The 22,355-nt window shown below is 49.7% G+C and overlaps 1 protein-coding gene across 5 annotated transcripts in view; it reads left to right on the forward strand.

The window, feature by feature from the left end:
• The window catches only part of TTC7A (tetratricopeptide repeat domain 7A), a 142,840-nt gene that overhangs the window by 15,777 nt on the left and 104,708 nt on the right, over positions 1 to 22,355 (forward strand). For all 5 annotated transcript variants that reach the window (XR_001880645.1, XM_017847982.1, XM_017847981.1 and 2 more), the window contains one exon: positions 18,926 to 19,056. Coding sequence is in view for 4 of the 5 variants with exons in the window: in XM_017847982.1 (XP_017703471.1) it covers positions 18,926 to 19,056 (131 nt within the window). In the remaining variant the exon portion in view is untranslated. The remainder of the gene's footprint in view (positions 1 to 18,925; positions 19,057 to 22,355) is intronic.

A 22,355-nucleotide genomic window follows, 5' to 3' on the forward strand; every position in this document is an offset into this window, starting at 1 on the left:
ACTGTGTACCCTTGGGCAATCACCTCCTCACCTTCTTTGGCCTCAGTTTACTTGTTTGGAAGATACGGTTGTAATACCTGCCCTCCTAGGGTTACCATGACCAAGAGGCATCAGCGGAGTTGTGTAGCCAGGTTGAGAAAGGTTTACAAAGTATGACCTCTCACTGGCAGGCTGGCTCTGCTGACTGGCGCTGGCCCCAGAGCAGGTGCTGGGCACTGTAGGAGTCTGCTACTCCTCAGTTATTTGTTGGGCACCTGCCGTGAGTGGCCCAGGGAGCAGGGGCTGAGACCCAGTGATGAACAGTTTAGAACCAGTTCCTGGAGGAGCTCTCAGCCTTCCAGGGACAAGGGGTGCTCTGGAGGGGATTTAGGGACACAGATCAATGATGTAGGAATTTCATGAGGGGGCTGTGGACAGCCCAGCTGGGGAAACCATGCCATTTAACAGGACCCCAAATGTGTTCAGTGTTAAAGTCATCCTACCCCAAACTTTGTGCTTCAGGCTCCTCCTTCCCTGGATCCCTGGCTGCGGGAACCCCTCTGCCCAGCCTGCTGTCAGAAATCTTGGATGTTTGATCATCTCCCTAGTGCAGCACAAACCAACCCCCAGAGAAAAGTCTAGAAAAGATGGCTGTGGCTCAGTGGGGATTTGGTGCCTGGCATTTGTAGAGTATAGACACCCTCTATTATAGATAGGGACATTCTCTCCATCTTGTATGTGGGGAAGCTGAGGCCCAGAGAGGATAACTTGCCCAAAGTTACCCAGATTAACGGTGGAGCCAGTACAAGAACCTCCATGCTCTGACTCTGGCCTTGGAATATGAGTCCTCCAAGGCCCCTGCAACACACACTCAGTTTCCCCGTCTCCCCTGGGTCCCAGGAGGAGTGACTGTGACATCTGTGGAGGGCACACCCTCCTTGACTTTGGCTGGTGGGACTTCCTGAGAGGGTTTGCCCACCCCAGATCCTTGGATCCCTTTTCCATTGGGTCCACACCATGCCAGGAAACCTGGCAAGATGGTCACTGTGGGTGGACCCAGCCCCAGCCGGTGGGAGGGCAGGTGCGTTTCTGGGACGGCCTGGTCTATGGGTGGTCTTCTCCCTTTGCTCTCTCATCCCCTGCTCTGCGCCTCTGGCACAGGCCAGCCTTGGGGGTGATCTGCATTTGGCATTTGGATCTTTCAGGTCTCTTAGAAACCCTTTCAGCCATGGACGCCCTGAGCGGAACCCCCTTCCTCGGGCTTCCTTTCCGGGACTCTCTCCTGAGCCTGGCTCAGGACGGATTGCCCCCTGTCTCCTGCTCTCTCCTCTTTCTAGCATGCCTCCAGCTTCTTGGGGGAAACACAGTCCCGGTGGTCAGAGGTTCTGCAGGGGAGGTAAGGAGCCGGGCGCTGCCGGCGCGGGCTGCTCGGTCGCGGGCTGTGCTAGCTCCCGTTCCCCAGTGACTGCACATGGCCTTCCCTTTGCCTGCCTCCTCTCTGCCTGTCCTCCTCCCTGTCCTGCTGCAGTGACCATGCCTGCTGCCCGGCATGCTGAGGTTTGCCTGACTGACCCTGCGTGTGCTTGAGACCATGCACGTGGCTACCAGGGTGTGCACGATGTTGATCTGCCTGGGTTTGGGGGATTCGGTGGGTCTTCCCATGCAGAGTAGAGGCCACACCCTTCGGGGGCTGAGGATGCTGGTCGTTGGTCCTGACTCCATCTGTGAGCATGAGGGTGGTGGCAGCAGGGGCCACAGAGTTCACAGAATGCTGATATTTATTCAGCACCCCCTCCATGCCAGGTAGACCCTCGTTGAGTCCCCTCTGTAACCCTCTGAGGTGGTGTTCCCCTCATTCTATGTCACGGATGAGGAGTTAAGGTTGGAAGAAGTGAGGTGATTCATGCGAGGTCTCACAGGAAGTGGCGGAGGCAGGATTTGAACCCAGGCAGCTGGAGCTTGTGATACTGTTGCTGAGAATCCTAGGATGAAAGGAATCAAGTGATCCAGGCCAACCCCTCATGTTACAGTTGAGGTAACTGAGGCTGACAAAAATGAGGCAGCTTGCCCAGGACATCAGTTAGCGTGTATTTGAACTGGAGTCCTCCGTCCCAGACAGCCACTCCATCTTGGGCTCCGTTTGACGCTGGGCCACCTGCAGGAGCCAGACTGACCCACACTCAGCACTCCTGGCCAGACTATTAGGCCATGGCTTGACTGGCCATTTTTCACAGGAATCTGCTCTGTGGTTCTGTTTGGTACTCTATAGTGGGGTGGGGAGTCTGGGTCTCAGGCACACCTGACTGGAGGAGGAGGACAGGGCCTGTGTGTCACGGGGGGCCTGAGCTTGCCAAACTGGGAGGCTCTGTGGGGGCCCCAGTGTGGAGCGATTCCAACATGGAGCTGCTGTTCTTTTTAGGGGAGTCAGGAACAGGCCCTGGGTCTCTTCACCCCCACCCTCAAAAGACATAAAAACACATTCCCCTCACTCTTTCCCCATCAGAGTAGAGGGACTTGCACTGTGACCCTGTGAGGCATCACTCACAAAGGCCCAGCTTTCCTCTGAAATGTGCACCCGTGTGTTACACCCAAAGATGCGTTCTGATTCCCGGGAAAGCTTTAGATGTCAACCCAGGAGCCTGAGTGAAGAGGCAGTTGCAGCAGTCTTGGGTTTTCATTAGCCGGAGTGCAGAGACATCACATGCATATTTGTGTATATAAGGTGTAGGGGAGTACATGACCTCCACCTCCTCTGAGGGGAAAAGAGTTATTGTCCATGTCACGTTTGTTTAGAAACAATAGAAAAACCACATGTTCCCCACTAAGATAGAAAAATAAGACAACTTCATGGGAAGACCTGTTGTTTCCATGTCCAGGTGGTCTGTGCCCAGCCACCAGCACTCCTGGTCCCCTAACATTTGAGTCACACATGTGCTCAGACTGACCAAGTCCAGCCAGGAGTAGGAGACTGGATTTTAGGGCCTCTTGGTAACCTGGGAGGTAGGCTGGGCCCTGCTGGAGGCTCTGGAAGAAGAACCACCTCTTCCCTGGTCCTACCTTCAGCTGCTCCTGGCTGCAGAGAAGTTGTCATGTTGACCTGTTACTCAGTAATGCCCTGTCCTGTGGCCAGCTGCTCCCAAGTCACCTGTGGCCCTGGGCAGAGCCTCCCCTGCCTGTCAGAATCCCCTGTTTGGTTCTTCATTTCCCAGGTACCAATTTCCTAGCTCCTCTTGTATACCTGATGTTTGATGGCATTCCCAGAAACGTGGGGTGCAGACCCCTCCCTCTGGAAGCCGAGCCTCTGATGTATGTGTCTGATGTATGTGTATGTAGGGGGATGGGGGAGCCAGGATGATCATATGTGCACCACCCAGGAGCTTGCAGGGCCCCCCCAAACCCACTGAATCAGAATCTACCCCTTACAACGTTCCTGGGTGATATACACACAAATTACAGTCGGTGAGACACTGCCCTGGAACACTTGTTTAATAAATATTTGTTGACTGATTTTTTTGTTTGTTTTTTGAGACGAAGTCTCACTCTGTCGCCCAGGCTGGAGTGCAGTGGCGCGATCTCGGCTCACTGCAAACTCCACCTCCTGGGTTCACGCCATTCTCCTGCCTCAGCCTCCCGAGTAGCTGGGACTACAGCCCAGCTAAGTTTTTGTATTTTTTAGTAGAGGCAGGGTTTCACCGTGTTAGCCAGGATGGTCTCAATCTCCTGACCTCATGATCCTGCCGCCTCAGCCTCCCAAAGTGCTGGGATTACAGGCGTGAGCCACCATGCCCAGCCTTGTTGACTGATTGTTAACCTTCATCTCTCCTCTGTAAATGGTAGATGGTTGTTATGCCCATTTTGAGGATGAAGAAGCTGAGGAAGTTCCTGCAGCCTGTAAGTAGCATTGGTGGCCAGATGGATGTCTCTAAAGCTTGTGTCCCACCTGTAACAGAGGAGCCAGGAGGCAGGAGGTGCTGGGAGGCAGATTACGGTTGCCTCTAAGATGGGTCACACAGATGAGGACTTTTCTCCTCTCTGGGCCTCCTTCAGCCCTGGTGAAGCCCTGCAGCCGTTTTCTTGGCATTTGCTTTCCCAGGGCTGTTTATGGGTGTTTGTGGATGAGTTGTTCAGAAAATTTGCTTTTATATTTCAACCTAACATCAGTCATCTTGGTTTAGACTGGAAGCCCACCCCTCTCCTACCCCATTCCCCAGGACCTGCCATGGCCCCCTTGTAACTTCTGCCAGCCCACTGACCCCTGACCAACCACGTCAGATCAGGGGAAGGCCCTGGAAAGGAAATGCTCCCAGCCAACTCCAAGTACAGGTGACAGATATATCTTCAGATGAAACAGCTCCATTACCATCCTTGTTTGTTTGGTGAAGAGGGAACATCATCCATTTACTCTGTATTAAAAGTAATCAGGCCGGGCGCGCTGGCTTACGCCTGTAATCCCAGCACTTTGGGAGGCTGAGGTGGGCGGATCACAAGGTCAGGAGATCGAGACCATCCTGGCTAACACAGGTGAAACCTGGTCTCTACTAAAAATACAAAAAATTAGCCGGGTGTGGTGGTGGGTGTCTGTAATCCCAGCTACTTGGGAGGCTGAGGCAGGAGAATGGCGTGAACCTGGGAGACAGAGCTTGCAGTGAGCCGAGGTCATGCCACTGCACTCCAGCCTGGGTGACAGAGTGAGAGTCTGTCTCAAAAAATTAACTTAAATTAAATTAAAATTAATAAAAATAATAAAAAGTAATCTAGGCTGGGTGCGGTGGCTCATGCCTGTAATCCTAGCACTTTGGGAAGCCAAGGCGGGCGGATGACTTGAGGTTAGGAGTTCGAGACCAGCCTGGCCAACATGGTGAAACCCTGTCTCTACTTAAAAAAAAAAAAAAAGTACAAAAAATTAGTTGGTCATGGTGGCATGCACCTGTAATCCCAGCTACTTGGGAGGCTGGGACAGGAGAATTGCCTGAACCTGGGAGGTGGAGGTTGCAGTGAGCCGAGATCACACCAAGGCACTCCAGCCTGGGTGGACAGAACGATACTCCGTCACAAAAAAACAAAAATAATCTAGAATGCTTTCAAGGCCCTTCTAGGATGGCCTGTCTTCAGTGCTGCCCACTCCCTTGGCAGAACCCTCTGCGTTTGACCCCATGTGCTCATGGCTGTGAGCCCTGTCTTCCACTGAATTCCAAGCCTCTTGAGTACAGGTATTCATTTCTTTTGTACCCTCAACCAGTCTCCCTCTCTCCTTTCCTGAAGCCCTACCTGTCAGCCTAATGAGGTCTGCTCCTGGTATCCAATATAATCTATGAAGTTCTTCCCTTCACTTCTTCTTGGGACATTGTCCTTGCCTTTTTTCTTCACTCTGCACATAGCTGTGTCCTTACATTCTCCTCTGACACAGTTCAGGTGCATCCTGTGCCAGAAGCTTCCCTTAGTTGTTCAGCTTGCAACATCGTCTCCCTCCTCCCAGCTCACTTGGACCTCAGCCCAGTATGCACGTCCATTCTCCCCAGTTAAGGGTCAGTATGTTCCTTCCGCCGAGTGTCTGACCTCTTGCAGTTGTATCCCCCAAGGCTCCTGGCCTACCTCCCACAGGAGGAAGTAAAATTTGTCAGCAGTTGATTCAGCAAACACCTGCTGGGGATGCCAAGTTAGGGTCACTTCCCTTGAGGGAGTGGCAGGTGGGTGAGCAAAGCGTGCTCCTGGAGGGATGCAGCTCCAGGAGAAGCAGCTGTTTGGAAGACCCCAGAGTGGCTGGTCTGCTGCTTCTGCCATGGCTCGCTGGGGCAGTATGGCAGATTTCCTGCCTGGCCGTGGTGTTTCGGCCATATGGCTGTCCCTAGTTTTGTCCTATGGAAAGCTCTACCTTGACTCTTGGCCTTTTGGCCACCAGAAAGGGCCATTTGTGAAGAGTCCCCTCTGTGCTTCTGGGCAGCCCAGCCCCTGATGGGAGTGGAACACTTGAGCCTACCTTATGGGTTGAACAGTGCAAGGACTTGTTTGCCAGGTTTGGGGTCTGTCTGCCTCTACAGCTCCCTAAAACTCTGTAGTAATAAGCCTTTGGGCAATTGGCATTGCATCATCTTCATGGCTGAGAACCTAGAGCCAAAGATTGTGTTGACTCTGAGTCCGGGGATCTAGATCCAGGCCTCGAGGGTCTGTCCCTCAGCAGCAGGCCTCGGGGCTCCTCTCAGGCACCCACCCCTGGCTCTCTAGCAGTGCAGTGAGAGCTGCAGCAGGGGGTCCATGTGAGGTTGGCATGGGGAGGGATTCAGGCCTTTCCAGTCTTGTCCCCTAATAGAGTCTGGTCCCCCTGTCTCCTCTGGCACTGCCTTCAGCAAGGACAGGGAATTTTCAACTCCAGTTATCTGACTTCACTCTCAGCTGTCTTGAATTGTTTTATACAGACAGAACTTTCTTATTCAGAGGACCTGCCAGGAGTGATGCTTGTAAGGCTTATTTTTATAGGGCTTAACATAGGCTCCAAGAAGCATCCGGCATAGGCCAGTATCCTGAAGTATTCTACCACATGCCCAGCGTCTCACCTCAACACAAAATAGGCTGCATTCCAGCTGGTGGTGCTGCTGCTGTGTATCTGGAATTCCAGTTTCTTAGCTGGGAGATGGCAAAGTCCTCTCTGCCCCACCTGACCTCAGCCCAGCCAATTTTGTATTTCAGGAATTGTCCCCTCGGGCACCATGCCTCTGGGGATCAGTTTCTACGTAACCAGACTTATGGTTGTAATGACAAACATGCAGCTACAACTAGTTGGAAAGTAGCAACAAAAAGGAGGAGGGACTGGATATTTATGGCCCCTTGTAACTAGAAAGTTGTTGGAGCAGCATGGCATCAGGCATAGCTGAATCTGGGGGCTCAGCGAGGTCTGTTGAGGTCTTCCTTAGCAGCTCCAGGAGTACATGGTTCTTGCAGCATGGCACCCACTACCTCAGAAGGAGAGAGTGCCTGGGGAAGCTTCTCGTGGACCTGGCTTGGTCTCATGCCCACCCTGGAGCCAATCGTGGTGCCCAGCACCTAGGATACTGGGATGGTACCAGGGGTGGGATTTCCCCCACCTGAATCCTGTGGACTGAGATGCAGGAATGGTTCCTCAAAGGAAAACCAGGGTACGGTTACGAAAGTAGGTAAAAGGCATGGAGGCAGAGCACCAGAGTGCAGGCAGAAATGATTCACCTCAGGTTACACCAGTAGTGGAAGGGTCAGGCTGTGGACGTCGCTCTCTCTGACTCCAGCATTTGGGCTTGTTCGATTGAAGCACTCTTGCAGAGGGAGGTGAGATCCAGCTAGTTGTAGGGCCTTCACAGGCGAGCTGGGTGGTGAGCCTGAACTTGAGGATGAATCACCGACAGTTGAGTGGAAGAGGTGCCTTCCAGCAAGGGAAGGCCAAAGGGAAGCCCCAGGGGGAAACCAGGGGAGGCGGCTTGTTTGGAGGTGCAGTGTAATCATAATTCTTGGAGCCAAGAGGAGGTGTGTGTGGGATGGATTGGGAATGAGCGTGAGGGCCAGGTGGGCTCCACAAGAGGGCCCAGAGCAGAGAGTCCATGGTAAGGCTCAGGGTGTCTCTCTTTACTGGGGTTCTAGAACTTTGGCTGCGGGTCACCACACCATGTTCTCCCTCCAATCAGGCTCACCTATGGGTCAGCACGCTGTCTGTGGTCAGCACGCTGTCTGGGGCAATCTTCTCTAGGGTCTGGAGCTGAGGGGTCTGGGCCCTAGACTAGAATGAAGCCTTTGTGGATCCAAGGTAACGAATCACCCACTTTTTTGTTGGTCAGAGCTCTGAGGGTTATTCACTGGCTTTGATTGGCTTCCAGGATGTTTCGGGGCCTGCTCTTTGGACATCTCCAGCTTTAGCCGGTTCAGCCTCCCCAAGCTCCGGTGGGTCTCTTCCATTTCTCCAGCCCTAGCTCAGTATGCTAATGGCGTGGAGAGTGACTCATATTTCTCCAGCCGTTCATTCTACCTTGAGCCTGGCAGACTTTAGTCATTGGTGCCTAATTTAGGGTTCATTGTGGCTCCACAGATAGAGCGCAGGCCTCTTGAGAACCTGTCCTGCCCCCAGTGTCAGCCTGGCTGGCTTGTGTTCTCCTTTACCTCACACTCAGCACCAGGGAGGTCCTGGTGCCCTGACCCTGGTACACAGGAACTCTGCATTGCAGTGACATGCTAGGTTGTGAAGCTGCTGTGCAAAGTCAAAAAAGGTGAAATGCCCTCAGCAGCTGGAAGGATTATGATCTGCAGATTCTCTTCTCCCAGCCCCTTGAAGGTGGGCTTCTTTTTTGACTCTTCTTTTTTGTCAGTGTAACCCCAAGCTATTCTGCTGTCACCTGGAATTGTGTCGCTGATTACAACTTTTAAAAAAGAAAGAACACTATGCTGCTTCCAGGACAGGATATGATAGCATATTTGGTTTTTGTGTTTTTAGCCCTGGTATGGCGGGAATTCACTGTTGATTTTGGCTTCCCTCTCCAAGGGGTGTGGGTTGTGTGCCTCACATGGACAGGAGCTCAGTCCTTGTGGCACTGCTGTCCTGGCCCCAGGTGAGAGGCTGGCTTCCAGATGCCGAAGGAGGAGCAGGCTGCTAGATCAGGCCTCACCCAGCCAGAGACCTGGATCTAGTTGACACTGGTGCTTTTAGCTGAGGGGTCTTGGAATTAATCTGTTTTCCCTGGATTCAAATTTTTTTTTTTTTTAGACAGTCTTGCTCTGTCACCCGGGCTAGAGTACAATGATACGATTTTGGCTCACTGCAACCTCTGCCTCCCGGCTTCAAACAATTCTCCTGCCTTGGCCTCCAGAATAGCTGGAATTACAGGCGCATACCACCACGTCCAGCTAATTTTTTTTATTTTTAGTAGAGATGGTGTTTTGCCATGTTAGCCAGGCTGGTCTTGAACTCCTGACCTCAAGTGATCCGCCCGCCTCAGCTTCCAAAAGTACTGGGATTACAGGCGTAAACCACCAGATGCCCTGCCTAGATTTTTTATTTGTAACTCTGGAGAAGGGTTAAACCCCTACCTAAGAGGTTATTGTGAGCATCACTTGAAAATATTTTCTAAGTGCGTACTTTTTTTGTTTGTTTGTTTGTTTTTTGAGGTGGAGTCTCACCGTGTTGCCCAGGCTGGAGTGCAATGGCGCAATCTCGGCTCACCTCAACCTACACCTCCTGGGTTCAAGCAATTCTGCTGCCTCAACTGGGATTACAGGCATGCTCCACCATGCCTGACTAATTTTGTATTTTTAGTAGAGATGTTGGTCAGGCTGTTCTCAAACTCTCCACCTCAGATAATCCTCCTACCTCAGCCTCCCAAAGTGTTGGGATTACAGGCGTGAGCCACTGCGCCCGGCCAGCATACTTTCTATGCTTTATAATATTTCATCTAATTTAATGATCATGGCTACACTACGAGCTAGGCATTATTAGTAACTCCATTTTGTATTTGCGGAAGCAGACTTAGCACTCTGAACATTTTGAGGTATATCCTTCCAGTCTTTTTTTCCCTGTAGGCTTACATGTGCTTTTAAAATGTAAGTTCATACAGCTATGTTTTATAATCTGCTTTTTTAAAAAGTTAGTATTTCATGAGTCGTTTTTCAATACACCTCTATGTCACTGTAAGTAACCTCATAGCATTTCATTATAACGTCCTGTCATAATTTTGTGAAGTCCCGTCATTGGACCTGTATGCTAAATCTTTTTTTTTTTTTTTTTTTGCCTTTGTAAACAATACTGAAATGGATATCCTTGAAGCTAAATTTTGCATACATCCCTTTTTTTTTTTTTTTTTTTTGGTGGAGATGGGGTGTGTGTTGCCAGGTCTGGTCCTGAACTCCTGGGCTCAAGCAGTTCTCCCACCCCACCCTCCCAAAGTGCTGGGGTTACAGGTGTGAGTCACCGCCCCCCGCTTTTCTTTTCTTTTTTTTTTTTTAAGATAAATTCCTAGAAAGTAGAATTACTGAATCATAGAGTATACATTTTTTGGAGACTTTGATACAGAAGCCAAATTGCCTGTTTTTTTGTTTTTTCCGTTAAAAAATTGTGTTGGCCGGGCAAGGTGGCTCCCGCCTATAATCCCAGCACTTTGGGAGGCCGAAGTGGGTGGATCACCTGAGGTCAGGAGTTCAAGACCAGCCTGGCCAACATCGTGAAACCCTGTCTCTACTAAAAATATAAAAATTAGCCAGGCGTGGTGGTATGTGCCTGTAATTCCAGCTACTCAGGAGGCTGAGACAGGAGAATTGCTTGAACCCAGGAAGTGGAGGTTGCAGTGAGCTGAGATTGAGCCACTGCACTCCAGCCTGGGTGGACAGATTAAGATTCTGTCCCAAAAAAAACAAAAACAAAAACAAAAACAGTGTTAAATATACATACCATAGAATTGACCATCTTAACCACTTTTAAGTGTTCAGTTCGGTACTGAGACATTGTTGTGCAACCAATCTCCTGAACTCTTTAACATTTGCATTATTGTGCAACCAATCTCCAGAATTCTTTTACCTTGTGAAACCGAAATTCTATGCCCATGAAACAGCAACGCCCCGTTCCCTCCTCCCCTAACCCCTGGCAACCACTCTTCTATTTTCTGTTTTTATGAATTTGATTATGCAAGTACCTCATGTAAGAGGACTCATACAGTATTTGCCTTTTTGTGTCTGGCTTATTTCACTTAGTAAAATGTCCTCAAGGCTTATCCATATTGTAGCATGTGTCAGAATTTCCTTCCTTCTGAAGGCTGAATAATATTGTATTGTACGTATGTATATATGACATTTTGTTTATCTGTTCATCTGTCAATGGACACTTGGGTTGCTCTACATTTTAACCATTGTGAATAATGCTGCTATGAATGCTAGTGGACTGATATCTCTTTGAGACCCTGCTTTCTATTCTTTTGGGTGTACACCTGGAAGTGGAATTGCTGGATCATATGGTAATCCTATTTTTAAATGTTCTAATTTTAACAGAGTGATCTGTGAGGGTTCTTTCCTACCTGGCCTTCCAGTTTCCCCCCGAGAACTGAATGAATTGCCTTTTTTCCCTTCTTCCCCTGGCTGCAGGGTACCCAAGTCTGGGATTCATCGTCCGTGGATGCTGCAGCTGTACCTGTGCCCTTTTGACAGGCTGGGTAGGTGGGAGGGAAGGGGTTCTGTTGCTGAGGAAGTTTTCTGTTTTCTACCTCTGCATCCAGGGCCCAAAGCTCCAGGGCTCCAAGGGTGGGGCTTCTTGGAAGCGTGGCTGCCTGGGATGTGATGAGTCATTCAGACTGAAGGAGCTGGGACCAGCCTGGTGTTGGGTCTGAGGCTGTGCCAGGATCAGCTTGGCTCCAAATCGAAAGTTCTGAGTTAATGAAAAAGCAAGTCCTCCTCTTGCAAGGGGCCTCTCTTAGAGCTGGGTATTGGCACAGAAAGGCCCTTGCTGGTGGGAATCACAAGGCAGTGCCTGCCCCGCAGGGCTGCGTTACAACCCTCCGATGCCTCAAGGACTAGGCGCAGGACAGCCCACCTTCATCCTGGATTGAGTGCCGCAGTCTGGCCACTTGTGCAGAAGCGCTCAAGGGGCAGAGGGTAAAGAAACCCAAGCCTGGAGTGCCTGGGTGGTCTTCCAATCAGATGTTTGTGGGCAGGAAAATAGACCCTATCAACCAGGGGACAAATACAAGGTTGCCTGCCCCTTTTTATGGGCAGAACTGGGTGACTGGACTGTGACCTTGCTTAGGAAAAGCCACTGCCAGCTCCAGAAACTTTTTGGCCCTGTGTATGTTGGAAATTGCTTTACAGAGGACCACCTCAGTGAATGTACCCCTGTACTTTGAACTTTTATTTCTCTGAGTCATGACAGCTCCCTTCAAAAAGGCATTATCTCCATTATTTTTAGATAAATTTTCATGTACTGAGATGTACAAATCTTAACTATGTAATTTCATGAATTGGACCAGTATAAATATCCATGTGACCAGTACCGTAACAAAGATACGGAACATTTCTATCACCACAGAAAGTCCCCTTGGGCTCTTTTCTAATTGGTCTCCACCCCAGGCAACCACTGTTTTGTTTTTGCTTATTTTTTGAAGAGATAAAGTGTTGCTATGTTGCCCAGGCTGGTCTCAAACTTCTGGGCTCAATTGATCCCCTGCCTTAGCTCCCACAGTGATGGGATTACAGATGTGGGCCACCACTCCTGGCATTATTTTCTACTGATATAGATTAATTTGCTCTTTTGAATAAATGAAATCATACAGCATGTATTTTTTTAATGTCTGGTTTCTTTTGCACAATGTAATTTCTAAGTTTCATTTGTGTTATATGTATATGAGTTTTAAAAAAAAATCTGAGTAGTATTCCATTATATAACTATACCACAATTTATTTATGAATTCTCCAAGAATTTTTTTTTTTTTTCTTTTTGAGACGGAGTCTCGCTCTGTCACCCACACTGGAGTACTGTGGAGCAATCTCGGCTCACTGCAACCTCTGATTCCCTGGTTCAAGCAATTCTCCTGCCTCAGCCTCCTGAGTAACTGGGATTTACAGGCATGTGCCACCATGCCCAGCTAATTTTTGTATTTTTAGTAGAGACGGGGTTTCATTATGCTGGCCAGGATGGTCTCAATCTCCTGACCTCGTGATCCATCTGCCTCGGCCTCCCAAAGTGCTGGGATTACAGGCATGAGCCACCACACCTAGCCCAGGAAATATTTTTTAAGTGGAGAGGGAGGAACTCCTTTGGGCCGTACACTTGGCTATGTGAATACGCTCATTCATCTACGCATGCATCTGCATGCTTCCTAAACACTAGGCCCTGGCCATCACTTGGGTGCAAAGATAATCGGAAATGGGTAGAGAGGATGAGGACAATGCAGGAAAAAGGCACATACGTAGGAGATGCAGCCAAACTGTTCAAGTGGTTTAGACACAGGGAAGCTTAACTCTACCTGGCAGAGTTTCAGAGAAGAGGTGGCTTTGCTTTGAGCTTTTTTTTTAAATTGAGATGGGGTCTTGTTCTGTCACCCAGCTGGAGTGCAGTGGCGTAATCTTGGCTCACTGCAGCCTCTGCCTCCCGGGCTCAAGCGATTCTCCCACCTCTGTTTTCTGAGTAGCTAGAGTCACAAGTGTGCACCACCAAGCCCAGCTATTTTTTTCTATTTTGGGGAGACAGGGTTTCACCACATGCCTAGGCTGGTCTCAAACTCCTAAGCTCAAGCAGTCGCCTGCCTGGGCTTCCCAGTGTGCTGGGATTACAGATGTGGGCCACTTTGCCTGGCCTACTTTGAGCTTTCAAGGAGGACGAGATTTGAGGTTCTTGGAGAAGCATGGTGGGGAGGTCCCTGCTGAGAGTGGAAGGAACAAATGCCACACGGGGAAGGTGGAAGCCTCACAGACCATTTTTCCTGAATTCACAGCTTTGCAGTGGCCAGCCCTCTGGAGGCTTGGAACTGGCAGCTTGAACTTGACAGCAGCTGGCATCACCCATTCCAGTGCTGGACCCAGAGGTGTGGCAGGAGGGAGCCCAGTCTCAGCACATCTCTCTGGGGACCACAGGGCAGCTGTGTTGAAACAGATCCACTCTATGTCCCCTGGAATTGGCTGTGCCCTGCCACGTGCAGTTGGTCTCCTGGGCCAGGCCTCTCAACAATTCATAGGTTCGCCCCACCTTCCTGCAGGGTGGATAGGCTGCATGTCTAGGGAGCAGGGGCTGGCCCAGCTCCGGCAGTGAGCAACGAGGGCTGCCTCCTTGATTCTTTCTTGGTTCCTCTTCCCCCTTTAGTCCTCTGGAATGAGGATCCTCCCCCTCCTGGTTGTGAGTCATTTGGCAGGAGGCACGTTGACACGCGGTGACCCAGGCACCTGGGTCTTTGTGTTGAGCAAGGACCTTCATGTTCTGTGCCCGCCTTCCTCCAGGCCAAGGCACCCGAACTTTGGATCTGGTCACACCCCAGCCTNTTTAGACACAGGGAAGCTTAACTCTACCTGGCAGAGTTTCAGAGAAGAGGTGGCTTTGCTTTGAGCTTTTTTTTTAAATTGAGATGGGGTCTTGTTCTGTCACCCAGCTGGAGTGCAGTGGCGTAATCTTGGCTCACTGCAGCCTCTGCCTCCCGGGCTCAAGCGATTCTCCCACCTCTGTTTTCTGAGTAGCTAGAGTCACAAGTGTGCACCACCAAGCCCAGCTATTTTTTTCTATTTTGGGGGAGACAGGGTTTCACCACATGCCTAGGCTGGTCTCAAACTCCTAAGCTCAAGCAGTCGCCTGCCTGGGCTTCCCAGTGTGCTGGGATTACAGATGTGGGCCACTTTGCCTGGCCTACTTTGAGCTTTCAAGGAGGACGAGATTTGAGGTTCTTGGAGAAGCATGGTGGGGAGGTCCCTGCTGAGAGTGGAAGGAACAAATGCCACACGGGGAAGGTGGATGCCCCACAGACCATTTTTCCTGAATTCACAGCTTTGCAGTGGCCAGCCCTCTGGAGGCTTGGAACTGGCAGCTTGAACTTGACAGCAGCTGGCATCACCCATTCCAGTGCTGGACCCAGAGGTGTGGCAGGAGGGAGCCCAGTCTCAGCACATCTCTCTGGGGACCACAGGGCAGCTGTGTTGAAACAGATGCACTCTATGTCCCCTGGAATTGGCTGTGCCCTGCCACGTGCAGTTGGTCTCCTGGGCCAGGCCTCTCAACAGTTCATAGGTTCGCCCCACCTTCCTGCAGGGTGGATAGGCTGCATGTCTAGGGAGCAGGGGCTGGCCCAGCTCTGGCAGTGAGCAACGAGGGCTGCCTCCTTGATTCTTTCTTGGTTCCTCTTCCCCTTTAGTCCTCTGGAATGAGGATCCTCCCCTCCTGGTTGTGAGTCATTTGGCAGGAGGCACGTTGACACGCGGTGACCCAGGCACCTGGGTCTTTGTGTTGAGCAAGGACCTTCATGTTCTGTGCCCGCCTTCCTCCAGGCCAAGGCACCCGAACTTTGGATCTGGTCACACCCCAGCCTGGCAACGGACAAGGTCACTGAATCTGTGTGCATGGGAATGTGGCTAAGAAAAACAATAATTCCTTACCTTGTATTTGCAGAGCACTTTGTTCTTTGTCAGACATGACCAGGCTTGTGTTTTTTCATCCAGCCAGCAAATGCTTGTCCAGTACCTACTGTGTGCCAGGTGGTAGAAAAGTAAGCACGATTAGGTTGATGTCTTGAAGGAGTCTACAGTCTGGGGAAACATATGAACAAATCAGTATAAGAAATGGTGAGTTAGGAATATGTATAGACTGGGGCTTAAAGGAGGAATGTTTGGTTACACCAGGGACTATCAGGAAGGGCTTTGTAGAGGAGGTAGCATTTACTAGGTCAGAATGTGAAGAGTAATTTTGGGTAGACTTGGTGGGGTGGATACATTCCAGGCAGGAGGAACAACTTGAGCGAGTCAAGAAAGCATCCTACAACCAAGCAGTTGGGAGCAGGAAGTTGGGTGTGGATGTGGCAGGTAAGGCGAGAGATGAGGCTGGAGAACTGATACCAGGAGGGCCTGGTATGGAGCCTCCAGAAGTTGGACCTTACCCTTTAGCAGTATGGACCCCTGGAGAGTTTTAGAAGGATCCCCTTGGGGATTAAAGTGAGACTGGAGGCAGGGAGGCCAGTTAGGAGGCCAATATAGTCATCCGCTCAAGACATAAAAGCTGATATAAGGTAGTAGGAAGAGAGGAAGGGAAGGTTTGAAGTGTTGAGGACTTGGTCATTACGTGGATGTTGGGGCTTATAGGGCAGGAAACAGTTGAGGATTCTTCTATTATACATCCCTTCAGTAAGTTCGTCTTCACATGTAAAGTACGTAAAGTACCATGTGGGCACAAAGACGAGACAGACATTGATTCTCCCCATTGAGAAACAATAGTTCAGAAGGACAGCACTCTTTCGTCAGGTCTATATTAGCTGCAAGTGACAAAAAAAGGGAGAGCGGGAGGGAGGAAGGGAGAGAGGGAGGGAGGAAGGGAGAAGACATGAGAGGTATTTAATGGCGCTCATAGACTGGAAAGTTCTAGCAGGTAGAGCTTCAGGCAAAGCTGGATCTAGGTACTCAGTCTCTTTAGGAATCCACCCTTCTCCATGCTGTCTTACCTTTTCTTTGCATGGATTTCATTTTTTTCGTGACTAAGAGTTTATTCAGTATTTTTCCTGTCTTAAAAAAAAGTAACCTGATGCGAATAGAGTTGTTTTTCTGTACAGCATTAGTTTCTAGTAAGGCTAACAATGCTATATGCCTTCTTTGTTTCTTACAGATTGTTTTATTTTTTGAGCTTTTGGTTTTGGCTTTGAAGCTTTTATTTAAAAATTTTTTAAGTTGCAGCAAAAAAGCCCCATACAACATAAAATTTACCATCTAAACCATTTTTAAATGTACACTTCAGTAGTGTTATTTGTATTCATATTGTGTAGACTTCATTTTAAGGTAGGTTTTCTCTAACATTTCTAAACTGATGTCTGATACCCGCTTAACAACCCCAGTGGAAAGAGTGACAATTCTGAGACTGTTTTTTGTTGGCCCAAATTGGGCCGTGTGCCCACACTTAGCTGATTGCTATGGCAGTCACGATTATCTGAGATTGCAAGAGAGGTGGTCAAAAGGAGAGGAAGGTGCTATTACTGATAAGTGGGAAAGTGGTTGTCCCCTGCAGGCAGAGACCTGAGCATGGGTAACTTCTGCAGGGAGGAACTGTTGGGTTCCATGGGAAGCGTGCGTGTAAAATGCTGCATAACTTGAGCACCTACTGTGTGAGGTGCTGTGCAAGGGTTGTGGTTGTCCAAAAAGATTCACATTTGCCCCCATGGAGCTTTCAGCTAGTTGGGGAGAGAAGAGCTGGCCAGAGATTACCAAAATACAGTGTAGAAAATGGTGAGCACCAGGAGAGTGGATGTTTTTCTTCTAACAACTGCAAGTGTAACCAGGTAACCCCATCTTCGGGCCAGAATTCATTGTGGCCCAGGTGGTATTGGGTCCAGATAGTATTATGGTAAAAGATCCTCTTTTTCCTAGTCATGGGCTCACAACTGTGTGCTTTTCAATTAACTAAAATGCACCCCAAGGGGCTCTTTGAGGGGACAGAGACCTTGTTGCCAGTGTCCAATCCTATTCCCTCTTTAAATCCAAGGCCCAGGAGCAGAATGGAGCCCCTGAAAATGAGACTTGTGGAACAGCAAAGTGAAGGGAAGGGGAGAAACTTGTCCTTGCATTTTACGGAGGAGATAAGAGTATGAAATTTCTGGCTGGCTTTTGCAGCACAGCCAGGTTCTCTAAGAGTGGCATGACAGAGAGAATGGAAAGAGAGAGGAAAAAGTAGAGTGACAGAAGAGGAGCTTGAGAGCCTTCCAGCCACCACATGGTGCAGGGATACCCTTGCTACCCTCATTTATCCCCGGTCAGGGAGGGCCTCAGTGCCCGGTGCGGTGGAGGACCGATCCCTCCCACTGCCGCAGGTCACCTGTTGAGGTGAACTGTTTCCACCCGGAGGGAGCTCAGGAAAGAAAGAAATCAGCCTGTACACAAAGTCATTACATTCACACAAACAAACGGCGTGCTTCCAAACAAAATCCCCAGTCTGAGTGGAGGGACTCCAGGGACTGAGTGGAGTTCTGAACCCCCTGCCTCAGCTGGAGATACTTTGACAGGAGCTGAGTCCCTATAGTACCACAAATGCAAATGCTCAAAATGCCCAAATGATGCCAGTAGCGGCCAAGTCTTCACAGAGTGAAGTCCCAGGGACACCCAGAAGAGACAGAAAAACGTCGGGTGTAGTCCAACTTGCTCACCCAGTTTCAAGGTTGCTGGCTTCTTCAGAGGTCACTTTCTTTGTACCAGTGAAACATTGGAGGCAGCAGATGTCATGCCAGGGGGTGAAAGAGGTTCCCCAAAACAAGAACATTTTGGCAGCTGCTGAGAAATCCCCTGAACATTCCTATTCTAGAGTCCAGTAGCCAGGAGCAGCTGGCACTCCCAGGCAGCCCCCGCTTTGCCTGGTAGTGAAACCAGGCTGATAGGCTCAGTCGTCCGAAGCTTGCTGCAGTCCTCATAGGGGCCACCAAAATTGTAACTGAAACGCAGTTCAGTCACTCGCCACTTGCAGAGTCCAATTAACAAGAGTGAGGTCTGGAATAAAGAAAGTCACTTTATTCCAAAGCTTAGCTTAGGGGAAGAGGTACAGGCTCCTGCCTTAAAAGATAACCACTTCACTTCCTGGGCAAAAAGCCGGGGCTTTTAAAGGGGGACTTGGCATGAACGCCATGCAGAGGAGGGAGCAAGCAAGTGCAGGGTCTGCATGACTTGCCTTGGTGCCTTACCTAGCAGGTAGTCGAGCTGGCACCATCGTGGCCAGAGCCAGGTTGTAAAGTGAGCATTACTTCAAGATACTCTCCGGTTGGGAGAGAGTTCCTTCTCAGTCACACTTTCGGATGTAAATTGATTGTTATCTCTAGAGGCAGTCTCCTGGTGGGAAAGTTCTGGCTCCGGAGCTTTTAAGTCAGCACATGGATAAGCTTGCTGTGTAGGGAGTGTCTGGTGAAGGGAAGGTAAAGGTTTTGCATTTCTAAAGAGCTAAGTAGGAAGTGGGGAACAGGAAAAGGAGGAAAGAGGAAAGAAAAAAATACATTTTTTAAAAAAACTTCATTCTCTTTTGCTTAGAAAAATGGGGATACTCCGTTACAGAGGAGGGGTCAGGAGTGGCTTCCCGGGCAGTATGATTCCCCACGTGCTGTCCCATCGCTTACTCCCAGCCACTGCTAACACCACCGTCGCTTCAGCTTCCTCCTCCCCTCCGCAGACCTCTGCCTCCTCCTGGCTGCACCAGAGTGTGTGCCCCCTCGGATGAGCCCACCCTGGGCCCATGGGGAGGGCCTGGAGTCAGGGGGCCCAAGCAGGGCAGGTCTGAGGCACCCTCTTCCTCCTGCAGGCCTCTCTCTGGAACGTCTACCCAACTCCATCGCTTCCCGCTTCCGCCTGACGGAGAGGGAGGAGGAAGTGATCACCTGTTTTGAGAGGGCCTCCTGGATCGCTCAGGTGTTCCTGCAGGAATTGGAGAAGGTGAGCTGGAAATAACACCGTGATAGGAGCTGCTGTCTATTGAGCACCTATATCTACAGATCCCACTAAACCCATAGGTCACCTGTGTGCTAATTAGAAGAAGGCACCTTTTCTGTCCCCCAAAGACACTCTACTTCATAGGTTGGAAAACTCATTTTGGTATATGGATTCCACTAGAATGAGACTCTTTACTGGAAAATAGTTTAATAGATAAATGAGTCCATGCCATCTGCTAGGCACCAGGAACTCCTTGGTGAACTCATCTTGCAGCACCAAAAGTGACAGCCCTGTTTGTATCCATTAACTTGTTGACTCCTCACAGCCACCTCTGAGGTGGGTATTGTACTTATCCCTGTTTAATAGATGAGCTTTAGGAGATTGAATCATTTGCTCACCATTCTTTCCCTGGCAGGGGTGGAGTCCGCCTGGGTCTTACAGCTGGACATCCTTCCCTGCTCTCGGTGTCCCAGAAGCTCCTCCCTGGATCCTGTGGGGAAGCAGGATCTTGGGATTCCTTCTCCGAGCCTTTCAGAGGCTGGTGAAAGAGCTGGTCACCAGGGCCCTGGCAGTTTTCAGATCTCCCTCCCTCTCCATTCCCTGTGGTGGGTCTGGGTTAACTGTCTGCAGGGTATCAAGTACAGGTGGTAGCAGCATTTGTGGTAAGTATCCCAGCCCTTCCCCTTCTGGGAGGCTCTGGTTTATTTTTATGTTTTTTTTTTTTTTTTTTTGCTTTTAATTTTTATGCATTTTATTAATTATTATTTTTTAGATGGATTCTTGCTCTGTCACCCAGGCTGGAGTTCAGTGGCACGATCTCAGCTCACTGCAATCTCCGCCTCCTGGGTTCAAGCGTTTCTTCTGCCTCAGCCTCTTGAGTAGCTGGAACTATAGGCATCTGCCACCATGCCCTTCTAATTTTTTGCATTTTTAGTAGAGACAGGGTTTCACCATGTTGGCCAGGCTGGTTTTGAACTCCTGACCTCAGGTGATCTGCCTGCCTCAGCCTCCCAAAATTCTGGGATTACCGGCCTGTGCCCGGCCTCCATTTTATTCTTTTTTCCTTCACATCTTAATACTGTGCCATGAGGGGTACTTGGTTCAGTGCTAAGGGGACAGGAAACTGTATTCAACAAAGATCCTGCTAGCCCTTCTTGAGTGCCTGCTTTTGTGTCAGACACAACTCCAAGCACTTTACATTCATTCTGTGATTTAACCCTCACACTGACTGGATGAAATAGGCCCTGTTGTCGTTCCCATTTTACAAATAAGAAAACAAACTGGAGGAGGAGTTAGCCTGCCAGAGTTTACCTCGTTAATAAGTGGTGTCGGCAGGATTTGAACCCAGGGAGTGTGGCTCTGAATGCTCGCACAGAAGATATTGGGGGTGATGCTTAGGTATTCTGTGGAATAGATATTTAGCATGTTAGATGGAAGGTTCTAGAGCAGAGTAGATCAGGATTGGTGCCCTGAAGGAGGAGGTGGTCATGGACTGAGAGACTTAGAGCCCAGGAGACACTTGCACCTCACCTGCCTCAGCAGATGCCAAAATGTCAGTCCGGTACCATTTTGGAAGAGTCTACCCCAGGCCAGGTCATTTCCCCTGGAGCAGGATTCTCAACCTCAGTGCTGTTGATATTTGGGGCTGGAGAATTCTTTGTTGTCGGTGGGGGCGGGGGGATGCTGTGTATATTATAGGATGTTTAGCAGCATCCATGGCCTCTCCCCACTATGCCAGTAGCACTATCCCCCTTGTGACAACCAAAATGTCTTCAGTTACTGACAACTGTCCCCTGAGGGCAAAGTCACCCCCCTGCTGACAGCCACTGCTCTAGAAGATGTCTCCTTGATTGGACTTCAGGAGGAAAGGAGAAGTGACTGATGGGCTCAGCAAATCTAGGACTTGAGTGCCCGTTCTCTGGCAGAGGCCATTTAGAGAGTCAGCATGGTTGAGCTGACCTCCACCAAAGGGGAATGGGTCACTGCTAGACAGTAGTAGTGTTTTAGGAGCTTTTCATGTTTGCATTGCATGTGGTTGGGAGGAAACTTTCACGGAAAAGATAAAGTCTGCTGCTCATCTGGAAGCCTAGGCTTTGGACTTTCAAAAGAGGATTAAGGTGATGAACTATAGTGCCAGGCACTGTACTGTCCCTGTCAAATGTCTGATGATGATGTCCAGGGCTGGAATCAGTGCCTGGTAGCAGTGGGCAGACAAACGGGGCCCTATAGTTGTTATCTTAAGTTGAGGGAGGGCAGGCCATAGAACCTTGTGCACCCTCAGAAATGCTGTGTGTCCCTCCTGAGACCCAGTCCTGACCTCTAAGGAACTAAGACCCTCTCTTAAATCTACTCTGAATTCTGAAAGAGGAGGTGGATGCCTCAGATTTTTTTCCCCTCAGATTAGACAAAGGAAATGGTATACAGAAGGCAGGCCAGTCTCGTTGGGCTGGAGGACCCTGTTAGGGCTGAGGCTTTTAAGTGACAGCTCAGTTAATGATGTAATTGTTCCTCAGCTTTTCCTGGAACCAGGGGGGGTCTCAGTTCTCTGGATGTTCTGATGTTCCATGCTTGTTTGACAGGGACAGTACAGTGCCTGGCAGGCACTCAGATGTTTGTGGAATGAATTAACTGATACATAGTGGAAATAGCCTGGAATCTGTTCCTGGCTAGGCTTGAGTTTGAGGTCCAGACTGACACCAGCTTTGTGACCTTATGCATTAAATTATTTTTGATGGATTGATTGGACAGTCTCACTCTTTTGCCCAGAATGGTCTGGAACTCCTGGCCTCAAGCGATTCTCTTGCCTCAGCCTCCCAAAGTGCTGGGATTACAAATGTGAGCCACCACGTCTAATTTACGCTTTTGACTTTAGACGTTTTCTGAGCCTCAGTTTCCTCGTCGATGAAATGCAAATAAAACCAGCCCTGTAGGACAGTTGTGAGATATAAATAAGATTTGGGCTTGGGTGGCAATTTTGTAAGAGTTTCATTTCCCCTTCTCTTTCCTTAACTGGAGGTGAGGTGTGGACAGCAGTGAGACTAAGGAGACACAGCTCCTGTCCTGTGGGAGTGAAGTCTGGTGGGAGCTGAGGTTTGCATATGCAGAACAGGGAAGCAATGCTGCATGAAGTGGTCTCTCTACCACGTGCTCAGACAGTGAGTGCTGTCTGGTTGAAGAGCGAGTGCTCAGCATGGCTCTGTATAGACAGGGAAGTCATCCGCAGTAGGGGGTAAGAGTGGAGAGGGGAACCTGACTGCACTGGCTCTGCCACCACCCCTCAACCTGAGTGGCCTTGGGGCAGG

This window comes from Rhinopithecus bieti, unplaced genomic scaffold (genome assembly GCF_001698545.2).
Source record: "Rhinopithecus bieti isolate Rb0 unplaced genomic scaffold, ASM169854v2 scaffold_30687, whole genome shotgun sequence".
NCBI lineage: Eukaryota > Metazoa > Chordata > Mammalia > Primates > Cercopithecidae > Rhinopithecus > Rhinopithecus bieti.